Raw genomic sequence first — 16,711 nt, forward strand, 5'->3', positions numbered from 1 at the left:
CTCATTCCTAATTTAGATAAAAAGGCTTTACTGCTTCATTCTTGAATTTGATGATTTTTTTTTTTAAATAGATAGCCTTTATCAGATTAAGGAAGTTCCCTTCCATTCCTATCTTAGTTTGCCAAGAGTTTTTATCATGAGTGGTTATATAATTTTATCAAGTACCTTTTCAGCCACTACTGAGATAAGGCTTTCTCACTGAATCTGTTGTATTACAATACATTGATTTCCACACTTGCACGCTTTACAAAAGTCAAATCCTAGACTCATATATATATCCACTTACCCCTTTTGATGTCTCATATACATTTCAGTCTTGGCATGTCCTGAGCTCCTGAGCTTCCCTCCCACCCCTTGAAAACTGCCTTATTCTCACTCTTCCTCCAGCACAGCTGATTGTCATTCCATTCTTCTAGTTGTTCAGGCCAAACATCTTAGATACTCCTTGTCCACACCTGAAACCTCTGGGGAAATCCTAGTGGCCGTGCCTTCTGTTAATGAATATTGCCAGCACGTCACAGTCTCCCCTGCCAACTGTTCCAAGCCAAGGTCGTATTTTAGCCCAATTATTACAATAGGTCCCTAAGTGGTCTCCCTTCCCCTTTCACTCTCCTCTAGACACAGTATCCAGAGAGATCCTTAAAAAAAACAAAAAGCACATCATATTTCTCTGCTTAAGACCTTCCAGTGGCTTTTTGCTGCGCTCAGCCTAATGGCCAGCTTCCTTGCAGGGCTGTCCAGTGTCTGTCCTCTCTGATTTCTCCTCCTCTTGTCTCCTTTTCCCACTCTGCTCCGGCCGTGCCAGCTCCATGCTGTTGTTTCCCATGTCACACCTGCTCCCACCGAAGGCCCCTGCCCTGCCAGTATCCTTTGTGTGGACTGCGCGTCCCTAGACCAGTGGTTCTCAAAGTGTGGGCCTTAGATCAGCAGCAGGAGCATCGCTTGGGACCTTTTAACAATGAAGGTTCTCGGGACCCACCCCAGATTATTGAACTGTAAGCGCTGAGAATGGGGCCGAGTCTGAATTTAACAGCCACTCTGGTGACAGAAAGCTTGCCCTGGGTTTCCACAGTTCCTGCACCTTTTTCAGGTGTCTGCTTACAGGTTACCTCGTCAATGAGGCATACCGGACTCCTCTTTAAAAATGCCACCAATATCACCTTTTATCTCACTTTTATAATGTACTCATAATATTTCTAATATACTCTATACCACTTATGCTAATGCACATACTCTCCAGCTTACTATTTTTATACTAGCATACTCTAGCATACTTCTAATATTTGTGATCATTTATTACTTTATTATGGTTGTGTTTTGTTCATCCCTTCACTGCCTCCGGTAGAATGTAGGTTCCTTGTAGGCAGAAATGTTCGTGTTTCTGGTTCATTGAGGGGACCCTAGCACTTAGAAAAGTTCATGGTACAAAGATGACAATAAGTCGTTTAGTAAGAGGTGACCTTAGAGCAGAGTTATCCCTCTGTGTTTTGTAATTCCTGGTTGAGATGTTAAAGTTGTGCTTTGGTTGAGCCCTTTAATCTTGGGCAAAGGCTGACAGCTTGCAGAGGCCTGGGGATGACCCTGGGGCTATGAATTTTGAACCTTTCCAAAAAGAACAAAATTCTATTTGAAGCAGACCCAGAAGGATTGGGATTGATTTATAGAGGGCCAGATTGTATTGCTCGCTACCAACTGGTAGTAAATTTCGGGGGTGGCCAAAGAACCAAGTCTGTTTTTTTACAGCCACTTCCTTGTAGCTTAGTTCTTCCAGAACATTCTGTGGTTGGGAATGCAGTGTTTTAAAAACATTTGTTGTTGTTTAGTCACTGAGTCATGTCCCACTCTTTTTGTGACCCCTTGGACTGTAGCCTGCCAGGTTCCTCTGTCCATGGGATTTCCCAGGCAGGGATCAAACCCACAACTCCTCCATTAAAAACACTTCCATTCCATGGCATAAATGGATTGCTGCTCTTCAACTCTGGCCATTCACTAAGTTTGCATATAGAGAGTTAAAAAAAAAAATCCAGATACTTCTCCACACCAAGAAGCTGATCAAGCTGGTATGGTGTGCTGCTGACGTACAGTGAGGATGGAGACTTGCTGGGAGAGAGGCTTGCCAGGGAGGGGACCCCCGAGACTGTAACAGTTGTGATTATCAGCAAGCAACAGAACTTGACCAACCTCCAAACCTGAGTTTTTACCTAGCTTATGTATAAAGTAAAGAAAAAAAAAAAGCAAGCAACAGAAATGAATTTTATGGTATGTAAATTATGCCTCAATAAAGGTCTTAATGTAAAAGGAAAGAAGGACTGAAAATATACTCAGGATTAAGTCATTCAAAGTCAAGTCCCTTCTGTAATACACAGCTCCAACCACGACCCTCCAAGGCTAAGAGGGCAACAGGGTCCATAGGCCAAAATTCAGAGCATTAACATTAGTTTTCCTAACTTTTCAGAGCAAAGAAGACTTTATGAACATCTGCATGGAACCCAACACCGTCAGCAAAGGAGACTTCATCAGTATAGGGTAAGTGGACTGGGGTTTGTAGGCAGTGAGGCTTTAAGTGGTTTGTGTTTTCAGACTTTACCAATCCGAGCACCCACAAAGTCCAAGCAGAGATCTCACTGAAGACTTGCATGGTTTGGGAACTGTAGCACCCTTTTGTTTTTTGGGTTGGCATGCTTAGTGCATGTCTCCTAGTTTGGCCTTCCCCTTGCATTTTGGGAAGATCAGAGTTTGGGAACTGTCTTGGTCTTTTGACTGAAATGACAGGAGTCAGTGTAACATGGTATCCTGGCCAGAATTTTGGCCTCAGGGTCTGAACTACTGGATACAAATCTTGACTTTGCCACTCACTGGCCTCATGATCCTTTACCTTCCCTGAATCCTGGAGTGGAATAACATAATTGCTTCTCTCTCTCAGGGTTGTTTTTGAGTCTCATATGAGGGACTGTGAGGGCAAAGTCTTTTATCAGCGTGAAGTACCATCAGTTACCATTCATGTCAGCTCACCCTGCCTCTTCCCAGGGCATTAATGAAAAGGTATTGAGTACCTTGGACATTTTCCAGACTTTTTTTTTTCCCTTTTCCACTACAAAATACCCTCCCAAGTCCTGTCTGATTTGTTAAGCCGTACCTCTGCCAGTTTTATTGGTTAAGGATGCTCTCAGCCTTCTGCCAGACTTCAGAGCGACTGAGAAGGCTGTGTGTTACCATGCCAACTGGAATCTGCTCCATTTTTTCCTGAACTCTGTCTCAGAGCTCCCTCTCGCGCCCGCGTAAGGGTTAGACATTGCTGCTGCAGCGGCCGGGTCTCCATGGCTACCTCAGTCTCTGTGCCAGCACCGGCAGCACAGTGTCTTTGCTCAGTTTGTGTTGGTCTCGCCTTGGGTACCAGTTCTTCAGAGGCTGAATAGCTGTTTCTGCAGCCTTTGATTTACTTGCTGTAACTATAGTAAAAGGGAGAAAGGGAAAAGTCTGTCTTCTCCTAGGAAGGGTCCAGAAGCTACACAGTGTCCCACAAGCCTGTGGGGCCAGCTATATTCGAATCTCCTTCATAATGCTGACATCCAAAACCAGAAGGAAAAACTGATGGTATTGCTTAAATTAGACAAAGTCATTATGGTGCACATGGTTGCTGTCATCGTCTGTAGCAGCAGACATAGTTTCCTTTTGGTCTCTACGGGAAATGAAATCAAGTCAGCTTCCTTTGAGTATCTGATTAGAACACTGTAAAGTTGCTTTAGAAAACCGATGATGTTTAATCGAAAGAATTACTGTTGTTAATTAATGATAAAGTGAAGTGGAAGTCGCTCAGTCATGTCCGACTCTTTGCAACCCCATGGACTATACAGTCCATGGAATTCTCCAGGCCAGAATACTGGAGTGGGTAGCCTTTCCCTTCTCCAGGGGACCTTCCCAACCCAGGGTTTGAACCCAGGTCTCCTGCATTGCAGGTGGATTCTTTACCAGCTGAGCCACCAGGGAAGCCCAAGAATATTGGAGTGGGTAGCCTATCCCTTCTCCAGCAATTAGTGATAAAGATGGACTAATTTTCTTAGATTTAGCTTTTACCCATTTCCCACTGACTGACTAGCTGCAGGGTATATATACATGAGGTTGAGTGTGTATAGAGAGGCTAATAGTTTTATTTCAAAGCCATGTAGTCAAGGTCAAAATGCAGTATTCTAAGTAGACTGTTTATATCAATACGGAGAATCATACAAAAGCTGCTAAGGTTGGTTGTTCATATAAATCCATCCAGTTTAAATTAGAATAAAAAATTTTCTCTTTCAAGTAATAGACTCACAAGAAGTACCAAATATCAAAAGTTTAGTACTTTTTCTAAAGTATTTCATTTCATTCCAGTTTTTAAACTTGGGATTTTTAAATAGCCCAAGAATTAGGTATACATGGAACTACTTAAAATCAGTTGAGAGAAAAATCAGTCTTCATGCACAGTTCTCTGCAATAAATAAACCTTCTCAATCTAGAATGTATCTCAACGCTAAGCAAGAAGCACTGGGGGAAGAATTATTCACAGAACCCCATGGTTCAAGAGACCGTGAGTCCATGTATTTGACTTTACTCAAAGACGTGCAGAACTTGCTTTGTTCTGGCAGTCGAATGCAGTTGCCAGCACTGGTTTCCAAGGTTGCTTTTTCCTGCACCAACAGAAGTAAAAAGGTGAGAGACCCCAAGCTGCATGTTGAGGGCACCGAGTGTCTCCAAGCCAGCCGCTGCACTCTGCTGCTTCCAGAGGTGAGCAGGGGTGAGTGGCCCCACAGCTTCTGGTCTTTTCCTCTTTGGTCTTCCTTTCTGTTTTTTCTCCCTCCTTCCTATTAACAGACTGTTCCTTAGGTACCTCATACGTGCTGTGTGCTGTGCCAGGCTCTGGGTTATATTAAGGGAGGCCTGAAAAGATGGCAGAAAAGCCCCTTCTGAATCACAAGTTTAGAGTTTGGCTCCTGAAGACTTCCAGTGTTGTCAAGCCAAGGTTCTGTAAAGTGATCCATCAGTTTCCTGAGCTTTTATTTTTCTGAATGTAAATTATGCGAATGGTCACTATAACAACCCACAGAATTCTCCAGTTTGCAAATGTTCATAGTGAATTCTAGCTTCACATTTTTAAAAAACGATCTGGAAGTGTTTTCAGGATGGCAGTAAATTTTTCTGTACTGGGAAATGCCAAGCTATGTGGAATAACCTCTAAGTGGGGAAAAAAAGTTACTACAGATGGCCTCTGAAGACTTGGATGTTAAACTGAGGTAGTCAAAAAGGACTGTAGGTAAAACAGAAGGTGTCCCCACAGTGGCTGCTACCATAGTTTCAACACAGCACATGTTGAATTAAACACATGAGTTATGGAAGGGTTTTCTAGAATTTGTAATACTAATGGTGCTGTGTAAAGGTAAGCAAGTCCTAAAGAACTTGATTATTATGAAAATAATCAAGTGGCTGTAATGGCTTTCCTAAGAGAACTGGCTGTGTTGCTCACCTTTCATTTGGGCAAGATTAGGGCCGAGAAGGACATACAAATCTTATATGAATTCCTTAAAGATATGACAGGACCCCGTCTTTCAATAAGCATTTAAAAATGATAACCTTGTTTCACAAATCCCAAAATACTCTGGGAGGAGGCAGAGGCCACTTAAACCTTTTTCATGGTGGTGAAGTAAGCTGAAAGTCACTCAGTCGTGTCTGACTCTTTGCAACCCCATGGACTATACAGTCTATGGAATTACTATACAGTCCATGGAATCCTTTCGGCCAGAATACTGGAGTGGGTAGCCTTTCTCTTCTCCAGGGGATCTTCCCAACCCAGGGATTGAGTCCAGGACTCCAACATTGCAGGTGGATTCTTTACCAACCGAGCTATGAGGGAAGCCCCCCTATTTGCAGAACCAGCCCTGTGTCTGATACAGGCACTGAAATCTCTTTTTAAAGAACATTAAGCTAAATCTTCAGAGAGGATGCGGTTTTCCCTAACAACCTGCCCAGATGCTCAGAGTGATGACGAATCCCAGCCAGCTGTGGGAACAGCTGTTCTGAGAGTCCTCTTCCCCCACCCCTCCACCCCTCCTCCATACAGGGCACAGGGGGCGCCTTCAGCATCGACAGTGAGGAGTACGAAGCGATGCCCGTGGAGGTGAAGCTGCTCCCCCGGAAACTGCAGTTCTTCTGTGACCCTCGCAAGAGGGAGCAGCTGCTGCAGAGCCCGGCCCAGTGAGCGGGCGGCACGTGGGTGCCCGAGACTGCACTTTAGGCCACCCCAGGACCAAAAGGGAACCGAGGCCTCCTCTGTCCCCCGCAGTGTTGTCAGAGGACCCCCAAGGGCCGGTTCACGGCAAGTAGCACCCCTCCCACCCCCTAACCCCCGTCCGCCTCTCAGTGCTTCCCAGCTTTGCAGCCAGCTTCCCAGCAGCGCATGCTCGACTCCGCTGTGTTGGCCCGGTCCCTCCTGAAGACCGCTTTTCCTAAGACTAGTTCCAGGAAATCCCCACCCGCAGTGGCCAGAGAAGGGCTCGACCTCGACAGCGCCCCCTGGTGGGGAGCAGGATCCTCCTTTGCGCTGGTCCTGCGGCCGCCTTGGGGCTTCCAGGGAAGCAAGCCACCTGCTTTCCTGCCACTCTGCCTGTTCGCAGGCCCTTCCACGGGTGCTGCGACTTGGTGAGCTCCGACTCCGCTTCTTTCAGTTTACTCTGCCCAAGCAAAAAACAGAGGGGGAGGTGTGTCCCTCTTCAGCCATGGCTGAAATACTGTCAAATACTCCTCACCCACCTCCCCGCCTCCACCCCGCAGTCCTGCTTCTGAAATGTTGGTTTGCCCAAGAACCACCTAGGGTGCATGTTGAAAACTGACTTAGTTGGGGCCCATCCCGAATCTAGTAACTCGGTTTGGAGGGCGGAGACCAGGAATCTGCACTTTTTAAAAGGCGGGCCACCCTCCCCAGGTGGTTCTACTAGGAGAGGTACCCCGAACTGATTGGGACAGTCTTGTAAAGCAGCGGTCCACACATTGTATGTCCTAAAAGTATTTTGAAAAATCATGTAACCCTTCGCAGTTCTAAGTTGACAGCTAAAATTTTTCATGGGAAGTTAGTTGCCAAAGTACATACTTTCTAGTGTCATGTAAATATTGATATTTTAAACTAAAACTGTTACATCACTCTTTTAAACATTTTCAGTGTAATTGAGATACATAGCAATTTGACACTCATCATCCATTTACAAAAATAAACTAGTAGTTTAGTTATTGAAAAATGCCGCTTTTTCTTATATGTGTATTTCCATACCACTTTCTGCAAAGAATGCTATCATAATGTTTTTATGCTTGAATTTTTTTTTAATTGGAACTATCTTCTTGCCAACAAAAAATATAAATGGAAATAACTTTTTTTAGTTCAAGTGTCAATTAGCTCAAGAGAATAAATGTTATAAATTATTGAAATACAATTGATATTATAAATTTTTGAAAATTAAAAATTAACATTTTATTAGAATGCTCTTTATCCTGAGTTGATTTATTGAAAAACACTTTTTTTTTCGTTTAACTCGTTTTTGTATTTTTATTTTATATAGTAGTGTTGAATACAGTGTTGTTTCAGGTATACAGCAAAGTGATTCACTTATGCAGATATGTGTATCAATTTTTTTCAATTCTTTTTCCATTAGGTTTTTACAGAGTGTCGAGCAGAGTTCCCAACCAACATTAGGTCCTTGTTGGTTTTCTGTTTTATTTATTTATTTTTTAAATTTTATTTTTAAACTTTACATAATTGTATTAGTTTTGCCAAATATCAAAATGAATCCGCCACAGGTATACATGTGTTCCCCATCCTGAACCCTCCTCCCTCCCCATACCATCCCTCTGGATCGTCCCAGTGCACCAGCCCCAAGCATCCAGTATCGTGCATCAAACCTGGACTGGCAACTCGTTTCATACATGATATTTTACATGTTTCAGTGCCATTCTCCCAAATCTTCCCTCCCTCTCCCTCTCCCACGGAGTCCATAAGACTGTTCTATACATCAGTGTTTTAAATATAGCAGTGTGTACATGTTGAGCCCAAACTCCTAATCTATCCTCCCCACCCACCTTGCTGGTAACAGTAAGTATGTTCTTTGGGTCTGTGTTTTGTAAATTAGTTCATTTGTATTTTCTTAAGTTATTTCATATGATATTTGTCTTTGTCTGACTTATTTCACTTAGTATGATAATCTCCAGGTCCATCCATGTTGCTGCAAATGGTATTATTTTATTCTTTTTAACGGGTAATAATTCTCCTGTATGTACCACATCTTCTTTTACCTATTCATCTGTCCACAGACACTTAGGTTGCTTCCATGTCTTGGCTGTGGTAAATAGCACTGCAGTGAACACTTGGCTGCGTGTATCCTTTCCAGCCACGTTTTTCTCCAGATATACGGCCAAGAAAGGGATTGTAGAATCATGTGATAACTCTAGTTTCTTAAGGAACCTCCATACTGTTCTCCACAGTGGCTATACCAGTTTACATTCCCACTGACAGTATAGGAGGGCTCCCTTTTCTCCACACACTCTTCAGCATTTATTATTTGTAGACTTTTTAATGGTGGCCATTCTCAGTGGTGTGAGGTGATGTCTCATGACAGTTTTGATTTGCATTTCTATGGACATGGAACAACAGACTGGTTCCAAATAGGAAAAGGAGTTCATCAAGGCTGTATATTGTCACCCTGTTTATTTAACTTATATGCAGAGTACATCATGAGAAATGCTGGACTGGAAGAAACACAAGCTGGAATCAAGATTGCCGGGAGAAATATCAATAACCTCAGATATGCAGATGACACCACCCTTATGGCAGAAAGTGAAGAGGAACTCAAAAGCCTCTTGATGAAAGTGAAAGTGGAGAGTGAAAAAGTTGGCTTAAAGCTCAACATTCAGAAAACGAAGATCATGGCATCCAGTCCCACCACTTCATGGGAAATAGATTGGGAAACAGTGGAAACAGTGTCAGACTTTATTTTTCTGGGCTCCAAAATCACTACAGATGGTGACTGCAGCCATGAAATTAAAAGACGCTTACTCCTTGTAAGGAAAGTTATGACCAACCTAGATAGCATTTTCAAAAGCAAAGACATTACTTTGCCAACAAAGGTTCACCTAGTCGAGGCTATGGTTCTTCCAGTGGTCATGTATGGATGTGAGAGTTGGACTGTGAAGAAGGCTGAGCACCGAAGAATTGATGCTTTTGAACTGTGGTGTTGGAAAAGACTCTCGGGAGTCCCTTGGACTGCAAGGAGATCCAACCAGTCCATTCTGAAGGAGATCAGCCCTGGGATTTCTTTGGAAGGAATGATGCTGAAGCTGAAACTCCAGTACTTTGGCCACCTTATGTGAAGTGTTGACTCATTGGAAAAGACTCTGATGCTGGGAGGGATTGGGGGCAGGAGGAGAAGGGGACGACAGAGGATGAGATGGCTGGATGGCATCACTGACTCGATGGACATGAGTCTGGGTGAACTCCTGGAGTTGGTGATGGACAGGGAGGCCTGGCATGCTGCGATTCATGGGGTCGCAAAGAGTCGGACACGACTGAGCGACTGATCTGATCTGATAGTGATGTTAAGCATCTTTTTAGGTGTTTCTTGGTCATCTGCATGTTGTCTTTTAGGTCTTCTGCCCATTTTTTTGTGGAGAAGGAAATGGCAATCCACTCCAGTGTTCTTGCCTGGAGAATCCCATGGACAGAGGAGCCTGGTGGGCTACAGTCCACAGGGTCACAAAGAGTCAGACATGACTGAGCGATGGAGTCACATGAGCTGTTTATAAATTTTGAAGATTAATCCCTTGTAGTTCAGCTTATTTGCAAATGTTTTCTTCTATTTCCGTGGGTAGTCTTTGCACTTTGTTTATGGCTTCCCTTCCTCTTCTGTTCTCTTGTGATTTGATGACTAACTTTAGTATTGTGTTTGATATCTATTGTAGGTTTTCCTTTTGCCATTACCATGAGGTTTTGATACAGCAGTCTATGTATAAATATGATTGTTTTAAGTTGGTAGTCTTAATTTCTAATGCATATCCAATATCCTGCATTTGTGCTCTCCTCACGATTTCTGGTTTTGATATATTTGGAATATTTGAATCATTTACAGATGGTTTCCTACCTTTACTGTGTGTTTGCCTTGACTGGTAAGCTTTTCCATTTGTAATTTTCTTGTTTCTAGTTGTGGCCTTTTCTGCCTAGAGAAGTTCCTTTGGCGTTTGTTGCAAAGCTGGTTTGGTGGTGCTGAATTCTCTTAGCTTTTGCTTGTCTGTAAGGCTTTTGATTTCTCTGTCAAATCTGAATAAAGAGCCTTGGTGGGTAGAGTATTCCTGGTTGTAGGTTCCCTCTCATCACTCTATATATACTGTGCCATTCCCTTGGCCTGAAGAGTTTCTGCTGAGAAATCGGCTGCTAACCTTACGGGAATTCCCTTGTATGTTGTTACATTTCCCTTGTTGATTTTAATGTTTTTCTGTCTTTAATTTTTGTCAATTTGATTACTATGTGTCTTGGCATGTTCATTCTTGGGTTTATCCTGCCTGGGACTCTGTGCTTCCTGGACTTGAGTGACTGTTTCCTTTCCCATGTTAGGGAAGTTTTCGGTTATTATCTCTTTAAATATTTTCTTGGGTCCTTTCTCTTCTCCTGTGGGACCCCCATAAGGTGAATGTTGTTGCATTTAATGTTCCCAAGATCTCTTAAATTGTCCTCATTTTTGCTCATTCTTTTCTTCATTATTCTGATCCATGGCAGTGATTTCCACCATTCTGCCTTCCAGCTCATTTATTCTTCTGCCTCATATATTCTGCCACTGATTCCTTCTAGTGTATTTTTCATCTCAGTTATTGTATTGTTCATCTTTGTTCTTTAAATCTTCAAGGTCTTTGTTAGATATTTCTTGTATCTTCCTGATCTGTGCCTCCATTCCTCTTCTGAGATCTTGGCTCATCTTTACTATCATTACTCGGAATTCTCTTTGAGGTAGATTGCCAGTCTCTACTTCACCTAATCGTTCTTCTGGGGTATCTCAATTTTGTCTGACTTTCTGTGATTGTGGCTTCCATTCTTCAGGCTGTAGGGTAGTAGTTCTTGCTTCTGCTCTCTGCCCCTGGCAGGTGCAGCTATCTAAGAGGCTTATGCAGGCTTCCTGGTGAGAGGAACTGGTACTTGCCCACAGGTGGGTGGAGCTAGGTCTTGTCCCTCTGGTGGGCAGGGCTGTGTCAGGGACTGTTTTATTGGGCAGCTGTTTTCTCAGGATTTTAAGCAGGCTGAGTGGAGCTGTGCTCCTGCCCTAGTGGTTGGTTGGCTTGAGGTGTCCTAGCACTGGCTGTTGGGTGGGGTCTTGGTGAGAAAATGGGGGCATCCAAGAGGGCTCACACCAATAAGTAAGTATTCCCTAGCACTATCACAGCCAGTGTCCTTGTCCCTTGTGAGCCACAGCTGCCCCCACAGGAGACCCGCCAATCCTAGCAGGTAAGTCTGGCCTAATCTCTTATGAGATCACTGCTTTTTTTCCCTGAGTCCTCATGTATATGAGACTCTGTACCCTCCAAGAGTGGAATTCCTACAGTCAAACCCCACTGGCCTTCAAAGCTGGAGTCTCTGGAGCCACCTCCTCCTGTCGCCAGACCTCCAGGCTGGGGAGCCCTTTGTGGGGCTCAGAACACTCACTCTTGGGGGAGAACTTCTGGGGTATATTTTCCAGTTTGTGGGTCCCCACCCAATTCATATGGGATTTGATTTCATCTTGATTGTGCCCCCCTTGGATGTAGCACATCCTTTTTGGTAGGTTCCAGCATGTGTTTTGTTGTTGATGGTTTTCCAGTTAGTTGTGATTCTGGTGTTTCCTTAAGAGGTGAGCTCACGCCCTTCTACACTGCCATCTTGTCTCCTCCCAAAGGATGATATTTACAGCTGAGACCGTGTTTAACATTATAGATGTAAATAGATAAATAAGCAAAGATTCTGCTTTGCAACTCAAAGAACTGCGTGACATTGTCATATCAAAAATCATAGTGATATATCAGCTTAAATGCTTAATTAGATCCTTTAGTTTGTTGAAAGCAGAGAACTAGACAGTACTGGCCTTGCCATAGATTTGTTAGCCAGTCATTATAATCACTTTGGTGCCCCTGAGGTTTTTATACTCCAGAGGGCAATGACTGCAATAAGGTGGATGAGACCTAAGGCACTGAAAAGAAGGGAAAAGGGGAAGAAGAATTGGCAGGCTTCTCAGGCAGATCAGTTTTAGGACAGTGCATATACTTGCACCCATGGACCTTGTGAAGAGGGAAGACCAACACGCTTAAAGGATTACAAAGCAGTTATGATAAGACCCTGACAAGCAGCTTAAAAAGCCCATAAAATAATGCTTACCTGTTTACCTCTGTATTCTTCAGAGTGGTGTTAAAAGCTGTACTTTTGCAAAAACTAATGAAACAAAAAGCAGACAGGTCCAAACGTGCCGGGGAGGGGGTGCTGTGGTCTGAGAAAATACAGCCTCTACGTGAGCCAAGAGAATCTGGCATATGCTGGTTGTATAATAGAGTGCAAAAGACCAGCACAGAATCTTGACTACCAGCAGGTATGTGTTTATTCAGTGATTCTAATTTTTCTATAGAAATAACGGAACATAGGATTGGGGAAGGATATTTAATTAAGATTAGTGTTTTTATTCATTTTTAAATGTAAATATGTCCTAGTTCAAACTTGGTTTTCTTGATTCAGGCTTTTAACTGAGAACACAGTTGCCTTATCATCTACTGCCTTCTTGCCACTGTCCTTCCATATAAGGTCCACATAAAGGATGTTTAACACAACTATGACAGACTCACCCAAGTCAGCCAGACCTGAATGCAAAGGGGTCCAATGAGAACCTGAGTCCCCCACCACCACCTTCTATTTAGTACAAACCTTATGTCAGATGAATGTCACTGAAAAACCAACAGCATTTCTATTCAAAACAGAGCAGATGGTTTATATTAAACATAGCTTAGTATAAAGTTTTTTGCTTCACCCCACAGCCAATGTATATGCATGGTTATAATTACTATGTGGCAGCGCTTTACACACACGACTGATTAGCTGTGTTCTCACCACCTGAGGAGCTAGGTAATATGTGTCGCGTCACTTGGAAGGTAGGAACCTGGCTTAGAACACAGAGCTAGCAGTGTTAGGAATTGACTCTATACTACCTTAAAATAAGTAACTGCACAAAAGGTTAAAAATAAGATGTGTGTGTACATCTCAGTATATAATGTTTTAAAGTGAACGTTAGTAGGAAGAAGATGTGAAACAAAAAGGCTTTGGTCTGGGTGGAGTCCTCCTCCAGAAGTCACCTGATGTGACTGAGAGCACGCACGCAGTCTTGACTTTTTTGATGGAATGGGGATGGTTACTCCCAACTTCGGTTTCCCTTACCTGGAGTGTATCCAGACTGCGCAGCCTCCATCGTCACCCTAAGTGAGGTCAGCACCATACGTTCTGCTCACGCCCACGGCTGCCGCTCCTTCCCATCACAAACCACCGTTCTCGGACCAGGCGAAGGAGTGCAGCACACGTGTTCATGTTAAAATGTGAATTTTAATCGTAAAAACTGTTTTCTGTAAATATAGTTATATCAACCTCTCTGCATACAGCTTGGTTCAGATATATACAGATATGATATACACAGATGTTATCTGTAGCACAGAACATAATGAGTTCAAGAAACATGTGCCCACTGGGATGAACCCCAGCTTTCCTTAGGCCTTCTAAATGATTACCACTGAAGAGAGAGAACAGCAGAGCCAGATGCAGGACATTCAGGGAGATGTATCAACTGTCTTACTAATTTCATCCTAGGAGCTAAAGAAACAAAACTAGATTCCGTTTCTCTTATTGCTATGACTCTTACACTGGGATATTCATCAAAATAGGGGTTTGACATTTAAGGTGACGGGGAGGCTATGCTGATCTTACACTTGGAAAACACAGAACTTCTCCCAAGTTTCTTTTTCAGAAAAGACTTACTCGTCAGACCGATTAAAAAAAAAAAAAAATAATTCAGCCAACAAGCCTGAGATGTACAAAGGAGGTTAGTTTTGTTTTCCTCGACCCCATACCCCTCAGGTCTCCTACCCAGTCTTCTCAAAAGCACAGAATCTACAGCTTTCCTCACTGGTCTTGGAGGGCTAGACTGAAACGCAATCTTTGATTTGGACAAAGGAAGGAGTTTTCACTCCAATGTCAACAATATATGTCGACAACCCGATAACTCAGTGACCGGTGTGTGGGTTTTTCATTTTGTGGATCATCTCTGGCTAGTTCATAAAACCCTACACCCCACCTCCGCATCCCCCAACTGTCCTTAGCAAAATAGATGATGTACCATTAGTGTAAAGAGGCATTCTATGGCAAAGAGAGGTGGTTCGTACCCATCTGTTTATGGTGATTAAATACATTTCCTGAATTGAGATCCTATTACCTGTAAAAGCCCATTCAGTGCTGAGCTTCTAGAATAAATGCTAAAGAGATGAGAGCAGGGCTTTACTTCTCCATCAGTACTAGAAAATTATTTCCTTTCTAAATGTGCAATTTCATCCAACAGCCCCTGTATTCCAGCTCCAAAAAAATGAGCAAAGTGACAGTTATAAAACTACCTCTGGCTCCCTCCAGTTAAGAGGCCACATTCACCCCCTTTTGTGCAGGAGTCTTACTTAAAGTTGGTGACTGTATGTCATCCTTCATAGGACTGTCAACTTGATCTCCTCAAAAGGCTGTTAGATTTCACAGGACAGTCCTTATTCACTCACCAGAACATTTAAATAAAAAACAAAAAAAGGGGGTCTCAGCTGCTTCCAAATTGTAATACTGCCCATTTCTTCCAGGATTATCATTTTGATATTTTCTTCCATTTCAACATCTGCATCCTCAATGCATCACATAGTCATACCAATATAAAAATAAACTTCCATTTCTTATCAGAAAAACATTAACTTAATTCACAGTTAGCCTTTTTCCACCACACTCGGCCCTCCAGTAGCTCCTGGGAACAGAGGTATATTAGTAATACAAATGGAATATTAAAAAATCCATCCATGACTTGGGAGTAAAAGGAGCCCTGAGCTCCTCTTCCCCTACACCTGAATCACAAAAGGGCGTTCCTGAAAGGAGAGGGGTGGGCTGGCCTGCTGAGGCGACCCCAGCCACGCGGGAGCCTCACCGCAGGGCGCTACATGCAGGCAGAGCAGAGACGAGACCAAGGACTGGCCCTTTCAGAGTCCAGGCCCACAGCCAGGAGCCTACCGGGGAGGTGAGAGCCCATTTAACACACACTGGTCCCCATATTACTACCTTTCCTGCCTGGTTGAGAACTGTCATCACGCCAAGGCAAGTTCATTGTCAAGCTGAACGCTTGGTCTTATTCATCAGCACCCCCCTCCACCCTGCCCCTTCCTGTACCTCTGTGAGTATGATCCTCCTGGGACGGGAGAAAGCACCTCAGTTCATTCCCTGGGCTCTGTGCTTTCTTTTCCTTCTTTGATTTAGCAGGCCAGAGTCAGGGCTGACTCTTTGCAACCCCATGGACTGTAGCTCACCAGGCTCCTCTGTCCATGACAAGAACACTGGAGTGGGTTGCCATTTTCTTCTCCAGGGGATCTTCCTGACCCAGGGATTAAATCCACGTCTCTTGCATTAGCGGGAGACGCAAGTGGATTCTTTGCCACTTGCGCCACCTGGGTAGTTTCATTTCAAAACAAAAACAAGTTCCTGAGGTCCCCTTCTTCCTAGAGGGTTGTTGTACTGCCGTTAAAAGGTTAACGAAAACTTCACATCACTGCCCTTTGCAAAAGCTTCCCCAAAGGCCTTGGTTTAAAGGTGAGTAAGCTCATCTTTTTTACTCTGTTTGAAGGGCTTTCAGTGTATTAAGACAAATAGCAAGTTTGCCCTCATAACCACCAGAATGAAAAGCTGGTTCAGCTATGATTTCATTTATCTTTACCTTTATCTTCTAGCTAAAACAGGTAGTTACACTGATCGATGACTCTTCACATGCGGTATTGAGAATTATCTGCACCCTGTGCTATACTTAAATTTCCCATCTTGCTTTTTCATGTGGGACAAACAAGTTATAAATGCAAATTCCTAGGCTAAATGATTTCTATCAATGTATCAATGAAGTCAGCTTCCCTTCTCCAGCCAAATGGAAGACACGACACCATGGTGAATGACGGAGGCAGCCTTCTAATCCACAGCAATCACAACTTACTGAGGACTGTATGGGCACTTACCTTAGAAGGGATCTATGCCAGGCCTAAGGGGTGCTTCGTGCTTAGCAAAAGCCAAAGCTAATTCAGAACTGTTATTTGGCCCATACTTTCTGGTCTGGGGAAAGATAAGTCCTATCATTTCTGATTCCTTCAGAAGAGTCCTAATCCAGAGGACAACTGGACATTGTCCCAAAGGCTGAAGAGTACCATCTGCCAAGCCTGCACAAGTGAAAAAAATCCATTTTGCCAGAACTTTGTCATATTCAACTAGGCATCAGCAAACTCCAAGCCTGGATTCTAGGCCCACAAGGACTCTGACCGCATAGAATTTCTCCTAACTTCATCCAGTGATGACCCATTGGCCCCCACGTCTCAAGTCAGCAATGTTTCCAGCTTAGGGCATGGCTCACAGCTTGGTTCAGTGGGTCAA

General features: G+C 43.5%; 1 protein-coding gene across 3 annotated transcripts in view; it reads left to right on the forward strand.

Moving 5' to 3' along the window:
- AGK (acylglycerol kinase) overlaps positions 1-7,501 on the forward strand; it is a 94,020-nt gene extending 86,519 nt beyond the window's left edge. The window contains exons 14-16 of one of the 3 annotated variants that reach the window (XM_044946968.2): positions 2,456-2,526; positions 4,677-4,771; positions 6,092-7,501. In XM_044946968.2, coding sequence (XP_044802903.1) covers positions 2,456-2,526; positions 4,677-4,771; positions 6,092-6,123 — 198 coding nt within the window. In that variant the 3' untranslated portion in view covers positions 6,124-7,501. The remainder of the gene's footprint in view (positions 1-2,455; positions 2,527-4,676; positions 4,772-6,091) is intronic. The other 2 variants (XM_006048145.4, XM_044946969.2) reach the window with 2 other exon arrangements.
- Positions 7,502-16,711: the final 9,210 nt, after the last annotated feature.

The sequence above is a fragment of the Bubalus bubalis genome, chromosome 8, assembly GCF_019923935.1.
Source record: "Bubalus bubalis isolate 160015118507 breed Murrah chromosome 8, NDDB_SH_1, whole genome shotgun sequence".
NCBI lineage: Eukaryota > Metazoa > Chordata > Mammalia > Artiodactyla > Bovidae > Bubalus > Bubalus bubalis.